A 23165-nucleotide genomic window follows, 5' to 3' on the forward strand; every position below is an offset into this window, starting at 1 on the left:
AGGGCTTTCAGGACGAAACGGGTTCTAGTGGTAATCAACTGGTAATTACTGTACGAAAGATACACAGCGGCACCCGTGGACGGGAGGGATGATTTGTCAACGCCCCGCTCGAGGCTGATGTCCCGAGGCCCCTATGACAACACCCAATGACAACAATTCTTGTTATCCCAGTCTTATCTGGTACTAGTATCACGAATGCAGATGTGAGATAGTACAAGAGCATTTTGCACAGAAGCACCATATACTGGAACTATTGTTCATCTTTATACTATCATGCCTGATAGTGCTCAGAATGTGAAACGGCGAAACGGCTCCAAACACGACAAGACTGGCTGCTTGACCTGTCGATATAGGTATCCCGGACCTAAGGAATGCAATTGTTGGCAGAACCTCTATTAATGCGAAAACAGACACAAAAAATGTATTCAAAATATCTTTCCTGTTTGTGGAGCATGCAAACGCCTTAACCTCGAGTGTGTCCGCGAGCCTGCTCTCCGGATATTACCTCGTCCAAGGACATCTCTCGGGCAGGATGAGGCTCAATATGAGCAAACTAGTCTACCTTTAGCTAGGCCCTCAGATCCTTCGCTCAATTCGCTTTCTCTGCATGCATCCGGAATGGCCGAATCCTCCAAGCGACGATATGCAATGAAATTTTACATCGACGTCCTGGCCGAGCTCCTAACAGTAAGCCAACAGTACAACTCCTTTATTTCTGGTATGTTCCATGTCATATAGCCAAGAAATAATCCCAAAGCTAAACTCCATCTAGACTTCCTCCCAATGGCGGTAGAATCCCCCGCCCTAGCAGATGCCTTGGTCGCCTGGTCATCGGGCCACCTCTCCTTTTATGACAATGCCTATCATATAACGGCTCTAGAGGCGAGAGCCACTTCCCTCCGCGCATTAGCAAAGGCATTAATCTCAGAGGATATTGCCAGTCGGGAGACAAACGCAGCGGCTAGCCTTGTCCTTCTAACATCCGAAGTGTGCCTTGGAGATCACACCAAGTGGTACAAGCATCTTATAGGCGTGCAGCAAATTATTGAATCTTCTCGATCAACAGTCGGCGTGGATGGGCTTGTGCTTTGTGGGCCCGAAGCTCTGAAGCAAAGCCCAGAAGGGCGGTGGGTACTACGAAATTTCGCGTACCACGATATTCTGGGCAGTGTCACTCTCAGAAAACCTCCTTTGATCCCGGGGAATTACTTGGAAGAAATCACAGATGTTGTTGATACCTATCTAGGAGTTGGTTCTGAGATATTAATCTTTATCTCTGAGATCAGTTGCCACCACGGCTCGAGTTTCGCATATGGTTACCTCTCATCAGATGAGGAAATTCCAGACACGACAAATTCGTGGTCAGCAATCGAGCAGAAGATAAAGAACTGGAGGTGCCCACCAGACACATTGCAAACTTTAGAATCACTAGCATACGCATATCGCTGCGCTGCCTTGATTCACCTCTACCGCCAGACCTTGCGCAGTTTGAAGCTCGTGCACGATGATACCCACTGGGAGCAACAGGAGAATGCCACCTTTGCTCTGTACTCAAAAATTGAGGTGGGGGTTTCTACAACTCTGCAATACGTGGCCAACATTCCTCTGGATGATGTTCCCGAATCTGCCCTTCTTTTCCCTCTGTTCTTGGTGGGAGCCGAGGCAACACACAGTTCCCACATGGATACGATCCGTATTCGACTAAGCCTCATGGCAAAGAAACGCAATTTCCAGAATATACAACGAGCGTTGGGTGTTCTGGAGGAGATATGGGAGTGTCGAGCCCAGGGATCTGGAAGCAACCAACTGGATTGGCAGGATATCGTTGGTCAGAGCGATGATCTTCTTTTGACATAACAATCAAGCCGAGCTTCAAATATGGTTCACTGGTCTCATTCTGTGTTCTAGACTCTAAAACTGCGTGCCAACATGAATTCCACCATCGACTAACATGTTCGTGCCCGTCACGAAGCTGGCCAGAGGACTAGCTAGGAACACTGCAACGGCCGCTACCTCCGTCGGGCAGCCCAGCCGTTTAAGAGGAATCTTCAGTCGCTGTTCCTCCACCCATTCCGGGTTGGTCTTTGAATAAAGCTCCCAAGGACCGCCCTTGCAAAGGATTGGCCCCGGCGAGATGGCATTGACCCGAAGATGCCCTTCGGTCCCAGAAAGTGGGACAATTCTTGGACATGCTGCAGCTGCGCTGCCTTGCAGGGCCCGTAGGCCGCCGGAGGGGAGCGGTAGAATTCCAGCCCCATGAAGGAGCTCTGCACGATGATGGATGCCAGGGGGGATTTTTCCAAGTACGGGGTGGCCGCCCTGACCAGCTCGACGAAGCCCATGACATCGATCGCGAAACTGCTCTCCCAGTGGTCCGTCTCGCCTTCCATATGCATTGGCGACGCTGCGGCTGGTTAGTGTGCATTTGAACCAGGAGATGTCAGGGAAAGCAATCACCATTAGCTATAATCACATCAATTCGTCCGAGGCGCTCAGCAGAGCTCTCGACCCACTTGACGAGAACGTCTTTGCTAGCAACATTGAATGCCGTGCCCACGGCGCGGGCGGTATTTCCCTCAGCGAGCGTCGGATAGAAGTCATCATACTCAGTATTGGTGACGGTCCGGGCACAGTAGGATACATTTGCTTCCTCCTGGAGGAATTTATGCACCATTGCTTCTCCCATACCCCGTGTACCTCCTAGTTCCCGCGTTACTTGCACGTAGCTTAATCTGTTTTCTTATCCTTCTTACCTGTGATAAGCACATGGGTGCCTTTGATACCAGTTGTGAGCACCGTAATCTTCGAATGAATTTCGAAATTGTAATTGGAATGTGAATGTAGGTGGGAACGAGTAGAAAATAGATAAAAGCGACGTGAAGACGGCGATAAAATGTTTTGGCCCCGTTCGGAGTTTGCAGCATTGCGCTTTATAAGTTAGAAATAACCATTGGCTCTCAGACCATTTGAGAGATACACTAGGCCATCCACCTTAGCATTCTCCCTTGGGCCACAAGTCGGAAGTGAGCCCAGAACACTTGCCCGATTGGGACTGTCTCGAGACTCCGAAACTCCTTTGGGGAACCACCATATATCTAGATTGGACAGCGAAAGGAGGTAACAGGAGATGGACTATCGTTTCTATTTTCCTTTTGAACCCGTCAATTTCCACTTTTCTAGTCCGCAATGTGATTCTTCCATGATTAATGAAGGGGTTGTGATAGTCTTGCAGCGCTTCCTATCCTCATAATGGTAGATAATTACCATCCGTCGTTAGACAAGACAAAGGCACCCATGCAGAAGTCTGAGGCTGAAACCGACGAGTCGTCCTCGAAATTGTCCCAAACTGCAGCAGCAGGGGAATCGATTGCAGACAGTGTTAGGAACTTCCTTGAAATTCGCCAGGCCACCATTCCCGACGACACTGGGGTGGTCTTCGACAAGATATCAGCAGTCGGAAGCGGAACCGGAGTGAGTACCGCTGATCTCAATTGAAGGTATCGCTGTTAACAGGTAATAGTCGCAAGATGCACCCACCGTCACGTCGGCGGCCCAGTCGGCCTTTGGCTTGTTGAGTCCTCTGCAAAACAGACAAAGGAAGCAATATTCCCGACCCATCCTCAGCGGATTCTCAGGTACAATCGACCCCGGAGAAATGTTATTGGTAATAGGTAAACCGGGTAGTGGGTGTACAACCTTCCTGAAGACACTGTCGGGCCTGTGGGATGAATACAAGGAGATCCAGAGAGAACTCACTCTCGGTGGTCATCCGCTGCTAGATGTGATGAAGCAGCGGCCCCAAGATATTCTCTTTTGCGGTTAGTCCTCGAATCTTGCTATTTGGTGCTTGTTGGACACATATTGACAGAAAGGTCTCCCTTAGCCGAATCTGATGACCACTTTCCTACCTTGACAGTGGCAGAGACCCTGCGCTTTGCGACTAGAGCACGTTGCGGCCCCCAAGTCTCGGCCCGGGAAATTGACACGATGGTGGCACAGCTGGCCAAGCTAGTTGGTCTGGAAAATGTCCTGAATACCAAGGTGGGAGATGCGAAGATTCGGAGTCAGTGGCGGAGAGCGAAGGCGGGTGTCTTTGGCGGAGGCCCTGGCCACCTGTGCTCGGTAGGTGATATCTTGTGCTCATTTGTGTACCAATGAAAATCCATTGACTTACACATCCTCACAGCCTGATCTGCCTGGATAATCCAACCCATGGACTGGATTCTTCCACGGCGGTCGAATTCATGGAGATGATGCGTGAGTGGACGACACAAAGTCGATGTGTCGTCGCGATGAGCGTGTATCAAGCAAGTGATGCAATTGTCACCTACTTTGACAAAGTCCTGGTGATCAACTCTGGCCGTCAGATCTACTACGGTCCAGTCCAGGATGCAAAGGCATATTTTGAAGATCTCGGGTTTGAGTGCTTATCAACCACTACCGTGGCCGACTTTCTCAATGTGATGTCTGCTGATCCAGACGTGCGACGAGCACAGGAAAATAGGGAAAACCAGGTCCCACGAACGGCGGAGGAGTTTGAGCGTGCGTTTATTGCAAGTTCCATCTACCAGGAAATGCAAAATTCGGTGCAGGTGGCTAAGGAGCAATCCCAAGCCCACCCCAATCCCCTCGTCAAAACATCGGCATTTGCTCTATCTATCTGGCATCAGATTTGGTACTGTGCAGGCCGGCAATTTCGTATCGTCACTAGTGATTACAGCTTGTGGGCGGTGGAGCTCGCCACTATAGTCGTCCAAAGTCTGGTGTTGGGCACATTGTTCCGAAACCAGAAGCGGTCGACTGATTCCCTGTTCATTTTCGCGTCTGCTTTATTATACTCGGTCCTGGTCCCAGCTCTGCAGTCCATGGCTGAATTTGGTAATGGGTTTGCTCAGCGACAGCTCATTCTAAAGCAGAAACGATACCAGATATCTCGACCGATTGCCTACGCGCTTGGCTTGGTTACCACAGACGTTGTGTGGAAGGTGGCGGCCATCTGCTATAATATTCCCTTATATTTTTTGACAGGCTTCCAACGGACGGCTGGTAATTTCTTCACCTGGTTCATGATTATCTACATAGAGCATCTTGCCCTGTCGATGTTCTTTCGCTCGGTGGCCATCTTCTCTCCCAACATGCATCGGGCTGTACTCCCGGTGGGAATTTTCTTCAACATGTATGTCCTCTATACGGGGCTCTACGTGCCCCCACCACAGATGCAAGTATGGCTCGGTTAGTTGAGATATCTAAATGTAAGTGGAGACCGTGTCATAGGGTTTGGACAAATCATGCTCAAATCATGCTAATATGTGACAGCCGTTATATTATGCATTTGAGTCGGTGATGGTGAACGAATTTAAAGACCTGAGCTACCAGTGCAGTGCCTCGGATCGGGTCCCATCGGGGCTAGGATAGACCAACATGGCCCATCAGGTTTGTGCGGTAGTGGGATTGCAACCTGGAGATCGTCTCCCGTCCGGGGCATCGTACATTCATGCCCAGTACAGATTCAAACCCTCCCACCTCTGGCGAAATGTAGGGATTAACACGGCCTTATTTGCTTTCTTTGCCTTTTGCTCTGGGTAAGTCACCATGGGCTAGCATCTTGTTCATGGAAAACTTTACGACTGACACTACAGTTTAAACAGGATCGGGATGGAGATGCTGAAAACACCCGCCGGTCAATTAGCTACCGTGTTCTACAATAAAGGCCCACGGGGAGTACGTCGCCGTGATAAAATCGATAGCGAAACAGGATCGGACCGCGGAAATGAAAGTTTAGAGACATCGGTTGGCCAAAGCAATGACGCGCATCAATCGCAAGAACATCAGGATCCCGACAAGAGCCAGAATCTTGCATGGACCAATCTCTCTCTCGACATTAAAGGTAAGGAGGGCGATCAACGTCTGCTAAACAATCTGAGTGGTTCGGTCAAGAGTGGCCAACTCAAGGCTCTGATGGGTGTCTCGGGTGCCGGGAAGACTACCCTCCTGAACGCACTCGCCGGTCATTCCACCATCGGGAATCTCACAGGAACACTAGCGCTTAACGGTCAAGTGCTTCCCACGTTCTTCCGAAGTAGAATGGGATACGTGCAACAGTAGGATATTCATCTTCCCACTCAAACCGTGCGCGAGGCATTGCAAATGACAGCGCGACTTCGACGCCCAGAGTCTATCTCTGTGGCAGACAAGAATGCCTACGTCGAGAAGATGATTCAGTGGTTGGGTATGGAACATATCGCAGATGCCTTGATTGGTGTCCCAGGGGCGGGACTTAATCTCGAACAGCGGAAGAAAGTTAGTATTGGTGTGGAGATGGCATCGAAACCAGAAGTCCTCTTCCTAAATAAACCAACTTCGGGTCTCGATGGCCAATCTGCCATGTTGATCGCTCGCTTGCTTCGTCGTCTAGCGGACTCGGGCCAAGCCATTCTGTGCACGATCCATCAACCGGCAGCCGAGCTCATCGACCAGTTTGACAAGTTGTATCTGCTAAGCCGCGGAGGCAACTTGGTCTATGACGGTCCTCTGGGAACACGCTGCCAGGAGGCAATCCAGTATTTTCACCCACGGAGTCGCCCCTGCAGCCTAGAGGAGAATCCGGCAGAGTATTTCCTGGCGGTTATTGGGGCTGGATCTCGCAACGACGCCCATATGGATTGGACTGGTCTCTGGCGTGACAGCCAACAGGCCAAGGAGCGAGAGAAAACGGAACAAAGCTTGGTCCCCGCTGATGAGCACGCACCGCAGCTAGAGCAACAGTCGATGTACTCAGTACCGTTCCATGTGCAACTGTGGGTGGTTGTTCAACGAACGTGGCTGTATTACTGGAGAGAACCGGATTATGTCACGTCGAAGCTCTGGATGAGCGTTGGAAATTCCCTCCTCAACTCTCTAACGTACCTACAGTCCCCAAACACGGAGCGAGGGGCGTACAATCGGGTCTTTTCTGCCTTCATGTCATTCATTGTGGGCCCCCCACTGGGACTGCAGGTGCAGCCGCGCTTTGTGACCTTGCGGGATATTTTTGTCCACCGGGAGCGAGAGAGTTTGACCTACCACTGGCTGGCGTTTGTCTTATCCACGTTTATCGTGGAATTGCCATTCACATTTCTCAGTTCGTTGGTCTATTGGCTGCTGTGGTACTTCCCCGTTGGCTATTTCACCACCCCTTCGCGCGCAGGGTACAGTTTTCTTATGTACGAGCTCTTTGGTGTCTTCGCCACCAGTCTAGCTCAGCTGTGCGCATCCCTGATGCCCAACATCGAGGCAGCCTTTGCCGCCAATGGATTCTTCTTCATGTTCTGCAATACCTTCGCCGGGACGCTTTCACCAAAGCCCGTAACCCCCTCAGGTTGGCGTTGGTTTTACAATATCTCTCCCCTCTTCTACCTGGGTGAGGGCGTCACTGTGGATGCGTTGCAAGATTTGCCTATACGATGCAAGGAGTCGGAGGTTTCAATCTTCTACGCGGCAAATGGCACAAGCTGTGGCCAGTATGCTCACGATTTCCTGAAAGCCGCGACGGGATATCTGCTCAATCCAGAAAGCACGATGGAGTGTCAATATTGCCGGTATCGCGACGGACAATCATACGTAAGTAGTTCTTATCAGAACAGAGGAAGTCAAGGCAACAAATCTAGTCTGGAAACTAATCATTCAGTAGTTTCAACAATATGGCTATCAATTTTCCCATCGGCATCGCAATATTGGCGTTTTCATCTGCTTTATCGCATTCAATTTCACCATGGTTCTGATGATGACCTATCTCACCAAAACGCCCCGTCATTGATGGAAGATGCACTCTACTCTACTGCAGCCTCAGGCTACATGTATAGAAGAGGGCTTTGTTCGGGGTGTTGCTTTCTTGTTTGGTAGTAAAAAAAGTAGATACATAGTTTCGGGTGTCAGTTTAGATTCCACAGTACGAGAGTCATTGTGCGATTTAATGAAAGCTATCTCGTTGGGAAATATATTGCTAGGATGACACTGAAGAAGGTATACAGACCAGGTAGGGTTAGGATTAGGGTTGGGGTTCAAACAACCCTAACTCCGTGGTAGTTAATGAGAGTTAAATACGATTCTCAACATGATATGCCCTGACGAGTGTTACAGGTTTCTTCAATAGCCTATACTCAAACAATCAGTGGTCTCTACTAGATAGGGTCATATGATAGGCGTATAATCATCATTAATTTTAAGTTAAAATATGCTAAAATACGATCCAACACAACGGTGTCGAGGTAGCTGTTCAGTTCCCTTGGCTAGTTCATCAAAATTCGACCTGCTGCCAATAAGTACACCGGTCTGTATTGGTCAGGGTTGGCTTGACATACAACCCGTCGTCTCCCAGAGAAAGCCCCTGGGGGGCAAATGGCGCGTCCGTAGGTAGTCAGTTGCATCTTGGTCGAGCCTCCACCGGCCGAGACGCCTATGACTGTCACGCGCGAGGAATTACCGCCGAACTTTGTGATATGCCGTTGCACCCATTCCCAGATAAGTACACCAACGTAGGCGCACTGGCATTCAATTTCCCTTTTTCGTCTCGTCGTTTGGATAGGGAGAAGTTTATCAATCCATCACTTCGGAATTTTGCACTTGGCTGATCACTTCTTATTTGACTATTTCCATATCAGCTTTCGTAGAGCAAGGGTCCACTTTCCGACTGTTCCGAAATCATTCGACCCTTAGCTTCTTTTGTAACGATGATCCCAACTTTCCTCCAATAAATATTAATTGAGTTCGGTTCCTGGAGAAGACTTCCGGGTGTTCCAGGCCATTGCGCGGCTCAAAACTATAGTTTTACTTCTTCGGATCATCAAGAGGACAAAACCAGTATTATGCTGGCTAAGTCAAAACACGTTGAGCGAAAGCACATGTTTTTCGGTAATCAGACCTCGTAAAAAAGTATTTGAAAACAAATTACCCCCTACGGAGCAACCCACTGAACTGAAAACTCCCATTTCCAATGACAACAGCCAAGATACCTGATGTTTCAAGTTTCATGGAATCTATTGGTTACTAACAATGCACTTAAGAGTTCGCGGCCTTTTGTTACAGGGATGAAATGCACGCGCGCCACCCAACTCGTGGGGGCTAAAAGTGGCCCAAGGGACCTACAAATTTATCGAACTGATTGTAGCATCTGTTCGCTACGCGAAATTACCAAAATAAATACGGCTGTTTGTTTTGATTATCTTAAGAAGGGCCCAAGTTCAAGTGAAGCCCTAGGCCTAAGGTAGCCAAATATTGTGATCCGCGACTAAAACAGCGCCAACTGAGGGCGCAGCATCGTGCATGAAGAGGGGAGGGGGCGGGGCACCAGTGTTACAAGTGTTGGAAATAGGCGCCAGGGGATGCTAGCCTTTTATCACAAAGATTTCACCTAATAAACCACATGATCCCAAGAACGTAGTTGACAAGAGACTCAACCGATTTCAATCAAAATGAGTGTCCCTTTATCGGGAGGCACCTTCGCTACTGCTTCTGAGTCGGGAAGAATACTCACACCCACCTCGTCTCAAGACGGTAGTGGCAGTGAGAGAGGTTTGCCAATTCGGCAAGCCTCGGGCATACCCAGAACCTTGCCCGTAGCTCAACCACTGATAAGTCTCTTTCAAAACCTGCAGCCAGATCAAACATTATCAGTCACTACCCCTCGACGAAACTCACCAAATTCGCGATTGAGTCCCGGTCGGTCACCATCCACGTATGCTGATCAACACAATGCCTCCCCAAGTCCAAGGCCGAGACGCATACACCCTTGCCGTCCGAGGCGAAGTACCGGAGAAAACGCCTCTCGGTCATTAAGTACCAGCCACGTCGGTAGGGGATTGAGTAGCTCAGGCCTACAATCTGTAGCTGCTTCTGTGCATACCGAAGACGTACAAGTTCCCAGAACTTTTCCAGCAGGTAGTGGCAGTACTCCAGCGGTTACTTCATCTCATGAGAATGAGGACGAGAACGAGACCATATCCAATGATATCCGGGACGAAACTCTTCCCCCAGCCCCAATCTACAATAATAGGCTTCAGGATGGACTGAAAGCCGTTAAGGGCCACCTGGCCAGTCTCGCCAGCGCAATGCGTCTTTCGGAATTGACACAAGATCAATCGACGAGCTTGTACACTCTGTATAAGCATACCGAAAAGATGAGCAGATTCCAGTATCCGGTCACACGTACTGTGGGCTTTATTGGAGACTCTGGAGTTGGTATGGAAATTTTCGAGCATTCTCATATTTGGGTACCGTCTCTAATGTTGTTACAGGCAAGAGTTCGCTGATCAACTCACTACTTGACCAGAAGATAGCACGATCCGTATGTGAATGCTCTCATTTCGGTTCTCCGTTTACCCTGAAATTCCTTTCACTGACACCAAATTTCAGAGCAGAGAGGGATCAGCCTGCACCTGTGTGGTGACGGAATTCCGTCACACCAATCAAAACCATACCGGTCCATTTAGCATCGAAGCAGAGTTCATGAACAGAGAGGAAAGGGGAAACTTACTTGAGCATCTCCTGCTAGACTTCCGAAAATACTACGTTAGTTCCATCTACAGGGAGCTTCAGACAATCGAGGAACAACGAAAATGCCAAGATGCAGCTGTTAAATCATGGGAAACACTTCACTCGCTTTTCAAGACTCAGCCAAGACTTACAATTGAGTTCTTATCAGATGAGTCTGAGGGTGCACACTCTGAGATCCTTGCGCTGCTGGAAGGCTGGGCATACGCCGGCTTAATAAACAGACAAGGTGGGTCTGATGCGCTCGAATACTCAGTCATTGCCGGTGACGTCGAAGAATGTAAATCTATTCTCGACCATCTTGCTGCTGATAACCCGGAGGGTGGTGGCCCTGCATTATGGCCTTTTATCAAATTGATTAGGTTCGCTGAGCATTGTCTTCTATAATGAGCTTTAATCTGATGCTTTTGTAGGGTATATCTCAGTTCACCTATCTTAAGGACTGGATTGGTTTTGACTGATCTGCCTGGTATGTGTTGGAACTATATAGAGGTTCACATATTAGCCTTGACTAATACCTTATAGGACTCCGAGATCTCAATTTTGCAAGAGTGCGAGCAACTGAGAGATACCTTGCTCATCAATGCGATGAGGTTTTTATTGTGGCAAACATCTCTCGAGCTGGGACTGACGAATCTGTTGGTGACATCATGAGAAGGTGTAGACGGGATCAGCCTCGAAGAATTATTTGCACAAACTCAGAGGTGTGTATAGTTTCTCTAAGCTCACCCATTTATTCCTGCACAAGTCCTTCTGACTGTATCTATAGGATGTTTCACCAGAAGAGGTCTCCCGTGAACAAGGGCCAGATGGCCGACGCGTCCGGGAAATGAACAAAGAGCTCGGGGAGGTCAATGCCCAAAAGGTGAAGGCTAAGTCGCAAAGAATAAAATCACAGGGAGACGATCGGCTCCAATGGTCACTGAAGGAGTCGGAACTCAGGTGACTATCGCTTTCCCTCATTGCCATGACCTACGTTGACTCCAGGACAGTGACCAGATAGACGAATTGGACTTTGAGTAAGTCAATGCCTTGATCATTAATTATACCAACTTTAACACTAACTTGTAACGCAGCATTACGCGCTTCCTCATCAACCGGCGAAACCTCAACGTTTCACGCGAGCTTCGCAGGAAATATGACGACATCCAGGTATTTTGTGTCAGCAACACACTGTACTCTGAACATCGGAACAGCGACCCAACCCAGGCAGATAGGTATCTCGAGCTGACTGGTATACGAGAGCTGCGCCGCTATTGCCAGCTAGTCCCAGCTGAAGCTCAAATGCGCGCAACAACAGCTTTCTTAGAAGATGAAGTCCCGGCAATGGTGGGCTCAATTCGTCAATGGGCCCTTTCTGGTACAGACCCGGTCACTGCAGAAAAGGCTGCCCAACTTCGCCGTATTCTGAATGAATCTCAAGATGCTCTTCGTCGGGTATGCCTAGAAACAAGAATGCTTTGAATGGCTCATGCTTCTTTTTCTGATATTTAACAGGATTTTCAATCGTCGGAAGACCATGTAGCTTGCATGTTTCGAGACTTAAGAGAGCGTTTTGACAATTCTATTATCTTCTGTATCGGTAAGCAGAATCACCTCTCCTTACCTTCGCTAGCTCTGACGTCTTCATAAAACAGATACGTCTCGAGCCCAGTGGAAACAAGAAAGCCTCAACATCAGTCAGCGCTGGGTAAAGGTAATTCTCACTTTTTGAAAGATATTTTGAAAAATATGTCGCACATTACTGAATGATCTTTTAGTGGCACCCCGGCTCATACGCTGCATTCTGTCGACACTATGGTACGTGGAGGACGGAAGCACAAAGTAATGAGCGGCCCTGGAATGAGCAATTCACGCAGCGAACTCGTGAAGCATTGGATCCCGCTTGGGAAGACATAATGGACTGGCTGGAGTCAGGAATTGAAATTTTGACTGATGGGGTTGACCTGTCATTTCAACTACTACGTTCCAAGATCCAAGGCAAGTCGTCATTCTCTTTTGAAAACACTCATTTTTTAATGTTTCGTTCTAATATCCTGCATATTTGCAGAGCATCAGCATCTTGCGCCCCACGCGCTGCAAAACATCATTGTCAACATGGGACATAGACGAGAGAATATCAATACACGCATCAAGAATGAGATGAGAAGCCTCATCCTAAAGACACAGTATGGCAAACTTCACTTGAACATAGAGCGAGGCAACGGGTCTAACAATCTCTCAGAATTACCAAGCGAGACATGCTAGAGCATCACACTGATTCATTTATCTCGATGCTCATGGAGCCATGTTATAATCATTGTAACAGTGAGGGAGGTACGCGAAGATTCATCTTGGCAACATCATCTTTAGTCATTAACCGTATATTAGGACCAGGTTGTGACAAACGGCGAAAGAGTCACATGGAAGACCACTTGAGAAACTCCAGGTTATTTTCCAAATACTCTTCACATGCCAAGAATGTCTACGGTGGAATCATGGCCGAAAGCCTCAAATCACTACAAGAAGAAATTGATAACCAGATAGAAGGCATAGTGTTAGACTTCCACGCCGTGGTAGTCAATGAAGGAGAAATACCAGAGGCAGAGCGGGCACCTGCATTGGCGAATGAACTGAGATCCCTCATTCAGAGTGGGCAGGCTACTATTGATGATACCAAGGGATTCGCCCGACAGCTCAATGGGCGCAGTGACTGAATAGCGGACCTTTTTTTAATGGAAACTAGTGTTTCTTGGGGGAAATGCAGGTCAGACAAGCCTTCAAATTATAACTCGGCGAAATAAATTCTGATTGAATCCAGTTTTTGGCTTCATGTGCATGTAACGTAAAGACAGCCCACGATATACAATATTAAATACCAAATAGAGGAAACTGTGCAACTAGAGCCACTAGTCGTCCTCGAACAGCCAGCAGGACAAGGATACTCCGAGTCATACTGCCACAAGAAATAAGAATCGGTCTCATTAACAAATACCTACGGCTCAACCATGAACATCCTAGCTGCAAAGGACTCGCGCCTCTTTCGACTCGCCGATATTGCTGCCAAGTTGACACCTATTGCTGGCGAGCTTTCCATATACTAGGCAAGCGCTTCGCATATCTCGCGGAGATATGTCGATGTCATGAGAGAGAGAAGCTCCACTGTGTCGCCAGCATAGCGAGAAGTGATGAATGGGAGAGAGTTCAAACTCTGGTTGTGCATTTCTGTGCTTTGAACATAGTTGCTGACCGGTCGAGCGAGGCAAGTTAGCTTTTCCGACCTTAAAAATCTTGGAAACGATTAGAAATTCCAGTGCCGATCCATAGATGCAGGTCCAGCCAGACCCACTTAATTTAATTTTATAGGCGGGTCCATCTGGCCATTTCCGCAAATGATTGGGTAAGCTCGGGAATTCCCGAGACCCCACTCGGATTCCCAAAGGAGATTCGGAGTTGGTCAGTCAAATGGTAAGCTACGATTGGTCAGATCACCAACTGACAAAGATGAATGTCCCAAAGAAGAAATGCATTGTCACCAAAATATCCTCTTCCAGCACTGCTAATATTTAAATAACCACCCACAGTCGGGCAATATGGACATCAATACTTTTGCCGGCGTCCTCCAGCGAATATCTATATTTCTGCCTATCATTTCCACCTTATTACGACTCCATTGGGCAGGTACCTAGATAGCTGAACCCGTGGACCTTCAAACACTTGACTAAATACCGCTCGGTTCATTTCCCGCCATGAGTATAGACGTTTCGACGCCAAGTGAGAGCGTGCTCGAAAGTCAAACCCCGGACCGCGTGGACGAATCAACCCCGATCAAAGCTGAGGAGGCCGAGAAGGATGCAGCCCCGGGCCGGGAAATCGTAGGTTTCCGCTGGCTACTCGTCTGTATTGCCGTTTTCTCTGCAAACCTGCTCTATGGCCTGGATAATACCATTGTGGCAGATATCCAGGCTCCCATCGCAGGTGACTTTAACGAGTACACGCGGCTGGGTTGGCTCGGCGTGGGTTTTACCTTGGGATCGGTTGTTTTCATTCTCCCGCTAGGCAAAGCTTACGCTATCTTCGATACGAAATGGCTCTTCCTTGGCTGTCTGACCATGTTTGCCGCTGGCAGTGCCCTCTGTGGTGCTGCACCTAGTATGAATGCCATCATTGTCGGACGCGTGTGGGCGGGAGCCGGAGGAGCGGGCATGTATCTGGGGTAAGTTGTATCGTGGCAGGCAAAGCAGAACGAGATACAGAGCACTAACTATTATGACCTAGAAATCTGAATCTGATTACCATCCTAACCACCCCCACGGAGCAGCCAGTGTATGTGGGCTTGGTTGGATTAATCTACGGTACTGGCTGTATTTTGGGTCCCATCATTGGCGGTGCCTTTTCCGATAGTTCGGCCACATGGCGATGGGTACGTGGAATCCATTTCGCATTTCTCCGGCCGAGTATACTAACTGCAGTGGACAGTCATTCTATCTCAATCTGGTCATCTTTGGAGTTATGTCACCCATCTATGTATTCCTCCTGCCCTCCCTACCACGCCCAGCAGGCGAAGGCCGCAGCTTCCTCAAGAAACTTGTGGAGTTAGACTGGGTGGGAACCATCCTTTCTGCAGGAATGCACATCTCCATCATCTTGTTCATCGTATTTGGCGGTGTCGAATGGTCCTGGACGGATGGACGGAATATCGCGCTGTACGTGGTGTCCGCCGTCTGCACTATTGCCTTCTTCGCCAGCCAGTATTTCTGTGTGGGGACCACCAAAAAGGACCGATTGTTCCCCGGCGAGTTCTTGCGAGACCCCACGATGATCCTCCTCTATGTCATCATGGCTTGTGGTGGTGCCGCCCTCTTTGTGGCAGTTTATTATATCCCACTCTACTTCCAGTTTGTCCACGGCGACTCCGGTATCATGTCGGCGGTGCGTTTGCTGCCTTTCGTCTGCTTCTACGTGGCTACTATTCTACTGTGCGGTTATGTCATGCCCAAGACCGGCTACTTTATCATCTGGTACCTGTTGAGCGGTGTCTTCATGCTCATTGGAGCTGTGTTGATGTACACTGTGAAATTGGATACCAGCCCCGCCAACGTCTACGGGTACTCCATCCTGATGGGACTTGGAATGACTACCACGCAGGCCGCTTACGCGGTGGGTCCGGCCATTGTGACCCCCGACCGCGTGGCTGAGTGTCTCCAGTTCATGAACATCGGCCAGGGCCAGAGTCAGCTGCTGGGATTGGCCATCGCAAGTGCCATTTTCCAGACCAAGACCCTCAGCGGGCTCACTTCTCTGTTAGCCGATAGGGGATATTCGCAGGCTGACATCCAAGGTGCCGTTGCCGGCGCCCAGAGTACTCTGATGGAGCGGCTGCCCCCAGCATTGAAGACGGCAGCGCTGAAGGTGATTGTGAGTTCGATCAGTGATGTCTACGTAATGGCGATTTCGGCGGGTGCTCTGTACATGGTTGCTTCCTGCCTGTTGCCTCGTCGTCGGTTCTAGAATCGTTCCACGGCGAGGGGGAGCACCAATGGCAGACGGAATACTCCCTTTGGATCCGTCACTGGGATGTATTTGGTAATGGGGTTTCTTTTCTTCTTGTCCCTTTTGAGCGAGGTCTGCCTCTAGGTATGTGCTTCGTTTTCTTTTGTTTATAAATCATAATTTTGCCCAGCCAGTGGAATCAAAATATCTTCCGGAGATAGGAGATAGTATAGTCTCAACGGCCGATAAATCCCCACGTCAAGCTGCGGCTGATAAAGCCCAAGGTATCCACCTTACAGGGTTTATAATCAACTGCAACATTTGTTAGTTACTTTGACTTTGGGATAGACTGATCTCCAAAACTCCGACTCCATATCTTACCTAGTAGTAAAGATAGATCAAATCAAATAAACATATATATATAACTATAGTCCTTATATCTCCATCCCCTCACACCTCACTGACGTTGAAGAAACAAAGTACTTCGCGCATCTATCAATTCTTCAGTAAAATACACACCATGGCTTCCTCGATTCCCAGCACCTACAAGCAGGCAGCCTTCAAGGAACAAGGCGGGACCCTAACCATAGAAGAGGTTACACTGAATCTCCCCAAGCGCGACGAGATTCTGGTCAAAGTCGAAGCCTGCGGCGTGTGTCATTCGGACCACTTTGCGCAAACGAATCTCATGGGAGGAGGATTGTGAGTTATCCCATCATAGAATAAACGACGTTTTGCCTAATCTCCAGTTCTTATACAGTCCCCTCGTCCCCGGTCATGAGATCATCGGACGCGTGGCAGCCGTTGGGGAGGGCGAAACCGTTTGGAAGGAAGGAGATCGGATTGGAGGTGCATGGCACGGCGGGCACGATGGTACGGTCTTCAAAAGGGCTGGTTCCTTGACGAGACTATACTGATGCATGAAACACTGGACAGGTACCTGCGGGGCATGCAAGAAGGGCTTCTTCCAGATGTGCGATAACGGGCAGGTCAACGGCATTTCCCGAAATGGCGGCTGTATGTCTTTGCCCTTTCTTTACTTCTCTCCCTTCTTCCATGATGTATCACTATTTCAGTTAATGGAATAATATCTCAATGCTAACCTGACCCCACCCACCCCGGTAGACGCCGAATATTGTCTCATCCGCCGCGAAGTCGCTGTGCACATTCCCGACCATGTCAATGCCGCCGAATACGCACCTATGCTCTGTGCCGGTGTCACGGTGTTCAACTCGATGCGCAAAATGAACATCCCCCCCGGTGAAGTGGTCGCCATCCAGGGTCTGGGCGGACTCGGTCATCTGGCGCTCCAGTATGCGAACAAGTTTGGCTACCGTGTCGTGGCGCTCTCGCGAGACTCCACAAAGGAGGAATTTGCACGGAAGTTGGGGGCGCATGAGTATATTGACACGAGTAAAGAGGATCCCGTCGCTGCTTTGCAGAAATTGGGTAGCGCTTCGTTGATCGTGTCTACGGCACCTGTGCCGGAGATTATTAATCCGCTGATTCAGGGCCTCGGTGTTATGGGAAAGTTGTTGATTCTGTCTAGTAAGCTTTTCTTGGGTGGTTTTAAAGCATTTGAGTGTTTAGGCCTTTGGTTGGAAAGCTGACAATAGTAGTTGTTGGCGGTATTGAGGTGCACACTGGGATGTTGGTAAGTGGGATTTTACTATCGGAAAACCAGACAGAAAAAAAAACGGAAGAGATGATCGGAGGATTAGAATGATGAAAATGCTAACCACATTTCAGGTTGGAAAGGGCAAATCCATCTGGAGCTGGCCCAGTGGGCATGCCACCGATTCCGAGGAAGCCATCGCGTTTGCCGACTTACATGGCATCGATTGTCTGGTAAAGGAATTCCCTTTGGAACAGTGCAACGAAGCATTCGGTATGATATATTCTTCCTTTGTTGATTGGTTTATTTTCTCTGACATGCTTTCCTATTTTCTACAGAGGCTATGATGGAGGGAAGTGTGCGGTTCCGTGCCGTCATCACCATGTAGTGAGGAATGAGAAGGCATATTAGGGACAGATCCCATTATGCTTGTCATGTTGGTAGTATTTGCATAGGGGGGAGTGTGGAAGGTGGGAAGGTGTGAAATCTGCATAGGATGGAGCGTGAAAGGTGTGAAAGGCGTGATAAATTGAGTATTTACTTCCACTTCGTATTTGAAGAAATGTATGTGTAACGGATGATAAAGACCTACAAATCGTAGACCCGGGGCGACCTGGTGGTAGGAACAACAAGTCCGAGGCATTCTCAACTCGCAGGGCGTCAGCGGTAATGACTCGAGCTTTGGAGTCAACCACCGCCTGGGTGTTATTTGTCAAGCCCATCGCGCAGGTACAGGAGTCATGGAAGATGATATCAAAGCTCTTCCGGGCATGATCCAGAATTTCCGCATCCGTAGCGACCTGAGAGCGAGGGAAGTGTTCAGGACCAATGAGAATGTGCTTATAGTGATATTAAAGAAGTCGCGCGTCCGCTTGAAAGTTGCCGCCACGAGTTCAATATCCACGGAATCAGTGAGCCAGTTGGGGTTGATAACCAATGGCACGCCGGCATTAGGCGACGAGGTTGTGACATTTCCCCGCGAGCGCGGCGTAGAGAGCGAGACTGCAAGCGATGTCTAATTAAGCCGTCACTGGGATTGTCGTTTCTCTAATAGCCGAAATATCCACCCATGGTCAGGAACTATACCTCTGGCTAGTCATCTGGGTATTCGGCGAGCACCTGAAGGTGGCACCGCCAAGGCCCGGTCGAGATCAAGCGCTATAGCGGAAGGACAAAGTGTTGCTGCAGGGAAGACGATCACCCCAAAGGAGTTTCGGAGGGATATTTCCTCTTTTGGAAGCAGCAGGATAGGGTGATAAGAAGACTAAGCGCCCATAAATGAAGACCTTCACTTTGAAGCGCACATATGCGTGCATATTCCGTAAGCACACACCGTATTTCTCCTCTCTCGATGTTGCCCTTTCTTCGGAGTATTCCATAACCCCTGCAAAACTCACCCGGCACCGTTGATCCGCGTTCAAGGTCCTTCTCTAGTATCATGATGATCGCTAATCAGGGTGGTACGGTCGCTGGATGCAAAGGGGAAGACCCCATGTAGTCAGTCGCATGGCATGCTTGGCAGGGATCTGTATTTGAGGAAGAAATGCCCAGTACTGATTTTCAAAGGCTATCATAATTTCCATGATGGCGAAAATCGATGTGCACCACCATTTCTATCCTCCAGCCATGCGTGAAGGTCAGTCTCACGCATGTTAAAACGGGTCCCCATTGGTTAACCTTTAATAGCCCTAGATCGTGCGGGTGGTGATCCTTCAGGCTGGTATACGCCACCCTGGACGCTGGAGCTAGACCAAGATATGGCACGACGGATGAAGGTGACTACCACCATTCTCTCCGTCACCGCACCGGGACCAGGCATCGAGCCTGATCCTACCAAAGCTGCCGCCCTAGCGCGCAGCTGTAATGAATACGCGGCCGCCATTCGGGACGCTCAGCCGCGCCAATATGGTTTCTTCGCCTCAGTCCCCTCTCTGTTCGATACAGCGGCCGTGTTGAAGGGAATTGACTACGCCTGCACCACTCTCCGTGCGGATGGAGTCACACTGTTCACCCGCTACGGCAAGGGCTCTAATTACCTAGGACATGCAGCCTTTCGACCTATCTGGGCTGATCTTAGCCGCCGCAGTGCCGTGGTCTTCATACATCCAACCCATCCAGTCGATACGCAGCTCATCAACACCTGGTTACCACAGCCCATGTTCGACTACCCGCATGAGACTGGCCGGGCCGCCATGGATCTGCTGACAAGTGGCATTTTGCAAGACTACCCGGGATGCAAGATCATCCTCTCCCACGCGGGTGGAACCTTGCCATACCTAATCCACCGGGCGGCTACTATGCTACCCTTGATGCCACGCACGCTCGGTCTGTCGACTGAAGAGTTGGTGGAGGCTGCCCGGACCTTCTATTTTGACACCGCCATCTCATCAAACCCGGTCACGTTGAAGGCGTTGTTCGAGTTCGCTACACCGGGCCATGTGCTCTTCGGCAGTGACTTCCCAAATGCGCCGCAGGACGCAATCCAACGCTTCACAGACTTTTTGGGGGCGTATGAGCTGCCGGAAGAGATCAAGCGACAGGTAGACAGCGGGGCAGCTTTGGAGTTGTTTCCGCGGTTGAAGGGGGATCTGGATAAAGCAAAGCTCTGAAATGGGGTCAATTCTAGCTGTACACGAGAACCTATTGGACGAGTGTTGGGGCCGATGCTCGTGAAACTATATTGCTAATCATCTAATGATTGTTTATAAAGCACAGTACGGATATAATAGTAAAACGATTTGCTTCCAACGTATTATCCCATCGAGGAAACTACCAACGTATGGTCAATATGTCTGTGAATGCTAAATTGGGACGACTTTGTTAGCCTCACCTAAGCAAGTCCTAAGAACTTGATGTTCCACCTAGCACCCAGACAATCAGAATCGATAGCTTTCCTCCTGGATGATGCAGTCATTCTTCTTGACTCTATGTCAGACATAAATTCTCACTACCAGATGACCATGAATTCCACCCTTCAGATAGAGGGCCCCAGTCTCCTGTGTCTCCTAGTTCATGACATCAGAGCCTCGAATAATAAAGATTGTTAATAGCCCTTGTTTGGGATATGAAATTCCTTCCCTCAGCTAACTCTAGAATTGTCTCTCGGGGTAGATTCGAGCTAATTCTAAGTGGAATATTACCTGTGGCACACTCCTATGGGTAACCCACCTGGGCAGTTTCTTTGGCGATCGCAACTAATCCCATTATGTACTTTGTACCTTGGGCATGGCCCCCTTGCCTTCGATCTATAAGTCAGCATACCCCACACTCATCTCCATGTAGAAGAAACCCAAGCGCCCAAAGGATTCAACCCGGACAAATCTCCTTAACTATGGAACCATCATTGCTATCCCTCCTGGTATTGTTGCCAGTCATCGTGCTCGTGCGATATGCCTTCACCTACGGTCATCGAATTAACACCATGCCCACCGGTGAGTATTCAGCTTCAAGATAGACTGAGAGTGGATTTACTCATCTGGAGTAGGACCACCTACTCTACCCTTTATTGGAAACATTCACCAGATCGCAAAGAAGTACACCCATATCAAGTATGTCAAATGACCTCCCCCTTCTCCTTCGAAGCACGCAGGAAATTCTCACCGCCATTGTCTTGCGGGGTTCAGATTCACCGAATGGGCCGCCCAGTATGGTGGGTTATACATGCTCAAGATCGGAAATGGCAATATGGCCGTCATCACCGATCGCCGACTAGTCAAAGAAGTCCTCGATCGCAAGAGCGGCATCTACAGCCACCGGCCCCACTCCTTTGTGTCGCACGATCTCATCACCAAGGGCAATCACCTACTGGTCATGCATTATGGCGACCAGTGGCGCACCTTCCGACGACTGGTTCACCAGCACTTCATGGAGACAATGGTGGAAAACCACCAAACCGAAATCGTCAACGCCGAAGCTATACAGCTCGTGCGAGACTACATGATCGACCCGGAGCACCATATGGCCCATCCCAAGCGGTACAGTAACAGTATCACCAACTCGATCGGTATGTCTCCCAAAATGGATTCACTGTGTGAATAACCCCTAAACACCTATCACCACAGTATTCGGAATCCGCACGGCGAACCGGAAGGGATCGAACATGCAACGGCTTTATAAACTTATGGAGGAATGGTCGCAAGTCATGGAAACCGGCGCAACACCACCAGTAGACTTATTCCCATGGTTGAAACTGTTGCCACAATGGATGTTTAACAACTATATCGACCGGGCCAAGTCCATCGGTGTGCAGATGGAGACCCTCTACGTCAACATCTTGAACAAGGTGATCAAGCGACGGGAAGAGGGCCACAACAATGGTACTTTTATGGACAAGGTCTTGGATAGCCAGGAGAAACATAATCTCCCCTGGCACCAACTGGCTTTTATCGGCGGTGTTCTGATGGAAGGGGGGTCAGACACCACCTCCAGTCTCACCTTAGCTATTGTGCAAGCATTGATCCAGAACCCCGATGTTCAACGAAAGGCGCAGGCTGAGATTGATGCTGTGGTCGGCTACAACCGGTCGCCTGTTTGGGAGGACTTTGAGCGACTTCCTTATATCAATATGATTGTCAAGGAAGGTCACCGGTGGAGGCCTATACTTCCACTCTGTTTTCCCCATGCACTGGGACAGGGTAGGGCTATTGTTTTTTTCCTTCGTTGCCCTTCCTTCCAAATCATTATCATCTTCTAACCTCTATGCCAGATGACTGGGTCGATGGCAAATTCCTCCCCAAAGGCACAACAGTCTTAGTCAACACCTGGGGAATACACATGGATCCGTCTCAACCCGATGACCCAACTGCTTTCATCCCCGAACGCTTTGCCAAACATTCTCAATTGGCTCCAGACTATGTGGCAGGAACATGGGAGCGTCGCGATCACTACGGCTACGGGGTCGGGCGCCGGATCTGTCCTGGCATCCACCTAGCCGAACGCAATATGTTCCTGGCCATTGCTAAGCTGCTGTGGGCATTTGACTTCCAGCCGGGAGAGGGTCCAGTGGATAGTGATCCGGTCAGTGGATATCATAACGGGTTCCTTTACTGTGCCAAAGACTATTCTTGTCGACCCGTGGTACGCAATGAGATCATTCGGGCTACGATTGAGAGGGAATATGCCACTGCGACGACGGATGTGTTTTCTAGGTTCACTGAGGGATAGTCTATAGTCAAGACAGACGGATTGAAATCATTGATGGAGATGTGGTTAGGGAGGAGAATGATCGGATGTTCTTTCCTGATGTTCGTTTTTCTTTTTCCAGGTGCTCTCGATACTTGGTCTGGGTTTAATATAGCTTTCTTCAATTCTAGTCTGGTCTTATCTATTGCCATAGCTAAAATATCTCGATGGCTCATTGTTTGTGTTCTGTGGATTTGCAGCAACGTCGGTTCATTTGTGCTCAACCCGTCTGGGCACTTTTTTTGTATAGCCAGGGATCCTTGATATCTGTAAGGAAATTTTATATTTCTACCCTCGCTATCGTATCGTCCATCTAGGACTAGACCCGCAATTGCGATGGCAAGGACTTGGATTCTTTCCATTGACTCTG

General features: G+C 49.2%; 9 protein-coding genes across 9 annotated transcripts; 8 read left to right on the forward strand and 1 right to left on the reverse strand.

The window, feature by feature from the left end:
* Positions 1 to 618: 618 nt before the first annotated feature.
* Positions 619 to 1857, forward strand: N7455_011885 (fungal specific transcription factor domain-containing protein; the record flags this gene model as incomplete). Its single annotated transcript, XM_065606771.1, has 2 exons — positions 619 to 718; positions 773 to 1857. The coding sequence occupies 2 exons, from the start codon at positions 619 to 621 to the stop codon at positions 1855 to 1857; spliced, it is 1185 nt and encodes a 394-aa protein (XP_065459937.1).
* A 191-nt stretch (positions 1858 to 2048) lies between these two features.
* N7455_011886 (uncharacterized protein) lies at positions 2049 to 2674 on the reverse strand (the record flags this gene model as incomplete). Its single annotated transcript, XM_040953932.2, has 2 exons — positions 2049 to 2404; positions 2458 to 2674. 2 exons carry the CDS (start codon positions 2672 to 2674, stop codon positions 2049 to 2051), a joined length of 573 nt encoding a protein of 190 aa, XP_040815625.2.
* Positions 2675 to 3249: 575 nt separating this feature from the next.
* Positions 3250 to 7795, forward strand: N7455_011887 (uncharacterized protein; the record flags this gene model as incomplete). The annotated part of the gene is made up of 8 exons (XM_065606772.1): positions 3250 to 3471; positions 3521 to 3818; positions 3869 to 4148; positions 4187 to 5232; positions 5447 to 5582; positions 5649 to 6057; positions 6106 to 7599; positions 7670 to 7795. 8 exons carry the CDS (start codon positions 3250 to 3252, stop codon positions 7793 to 7795), a joined length of 4011 nt encoding a protein of 1336 aa, XP_065459938.1.
* A 1654-nt stretch (positions 7796 to 9449) lies between these two features.
* N7455_011888 (uncharacterized protein) lies at positions 9450 to 13230 on the forward strand (the record flags this gene model as incomplete). Its single annotated transcript, XM_065606773.1, has 14 exons — positions 9450 to 10215; positions 10272 to 10321; positions 10390 to 10889; positions 10941 to 10996; positions 11053 to 11231; positions 11297 to 11469; positions 11520 to 11546; positions 11604 to 11964; positions 12025 to 12109; positions 12165 to 12223; positions 12288 to 12327; positions 12578 to 12695; positions 12752 to 12843; positions 12898 to 13230. 14 exons carry the CDS (start codon positions 9450 to 9452, stop codon positions 13221 to 13223), a joined length of 2832 nt encoding a protein of 943 aa, XP_065459939.1. The 3' UTR covers positions 13224 to 13230.
* A 1025-nt stretch (positions 13231 to 14255) lies between these two features.
* N7455_011889 (MDR family MFS transporter) lies at positions 14256 to 16017 on the forward strand (the record flags this gene model as incomplete). The annotated part of the gene is made up of 3 exons (XM_040953817.2): positions 14256 to 14722; positions 14785 to 14929; positions 14986 to 16017. 3 exons carry the CDS (start codon positions 14256 to 14258, stop codon positions 16015 to 16017), a joined length of 1644 nt encoding a protein of 547 aa, XP_040815823.2.
* A 502-nt stretch (positions 16018 to 16519) lies between these two features.
* Positions 16520 to 18002, forward strand: N7455_011890 (uncharacterized protein; the record flags this gene model as incomplete). The annotated part of the gene is made up of 7 exons (XM_040953902.2): positions 16520 to 16701; positions 16760 to 16872; positions 16936 to 17016; positions 17125 to 17547; positions 17619 to 17653; positions 17749 to 17887; positions 17953 to 18002. The coding sequence occupies 7 exons, from the start codon at positions 16520 to 16522 to the stop codon at positions 18000 to 18002; spliced, it is 1023 nt and encodes a 340-aa protein (XP_040815705.2).
* Positions 18003 to 18354: 352 nt separating this feature from the next.
* Positions 18355 to 18633, forward strand: N7455_011891 (uncharacterized protein; the record flags this gene model as incomplete). Its single annotated transcript, XM_065606774.1, has 1 exon — positions 18355 to 18633. The coding sequence occupies one exon, from the start codon at positions 18355 to 18357 to the stop codon at positions 18631 to 18633; it is 279 nt and encodes a 92-aa protein (XP_065459940.1).
* A 562-nt stretch (positions 18634 to 19195) lies between these two features.
* N7455_011892 (amidohydrolase family protein) lies at positions 19196 to 20223 on the forward strand (the record flags this gene model as incomplete). Its single annotated transcript, XM_040953758.2, has 2 exons — positions 19196 to 19250; positions 19301 to 20223. The coding sequence occupies 2 exons, from the start codon at positions 19196 to 19198 to the stop codon at positions 20221 to 20223; spliced, it is 978 nt and encodes a 325-aa protein (XP_040815703.2).
* Positions 20224 to 20945: 722 nt separating this feature from the next.
* Positions 20946 to 22777, forward strand: N7455_011893 (cytochrome P450; the record flags this gene model as incomplete). The annotated part of the gene is made up of 5 exons (XM_065606775.1): positions 20946 to 21045; positions 21099 to 21162; positions 21238 to 21617; positions 21676 to 22248; positions 22320 to 22777. 5 exons carry the CDS (start codon positions 20946 to 20948, stop codon positions 22775 to 22777), a joined length of 1575 nt encoding a protein of 524 aa, XP_065459941.1.
* Positions 22778 to 23165: the final 388 nt, after the last annotated feature.

The sequence above is a fragment of the Penicillium solitum genome (genome assembly GCF_028829755.1).
Source record: "Penicillium solitum strain IBT 25940 chromosome Unknown utg000009l_segment0_segment0, whole genome shotgun sequence".
Taxonomy (NCBI): domain Eukaryota; kingdom Fungi; phylum Ascomycota; class Eurotiomycetes; order Eurotiales; family Aspergillaceae; genus Penicillium; species Penicillium solitum.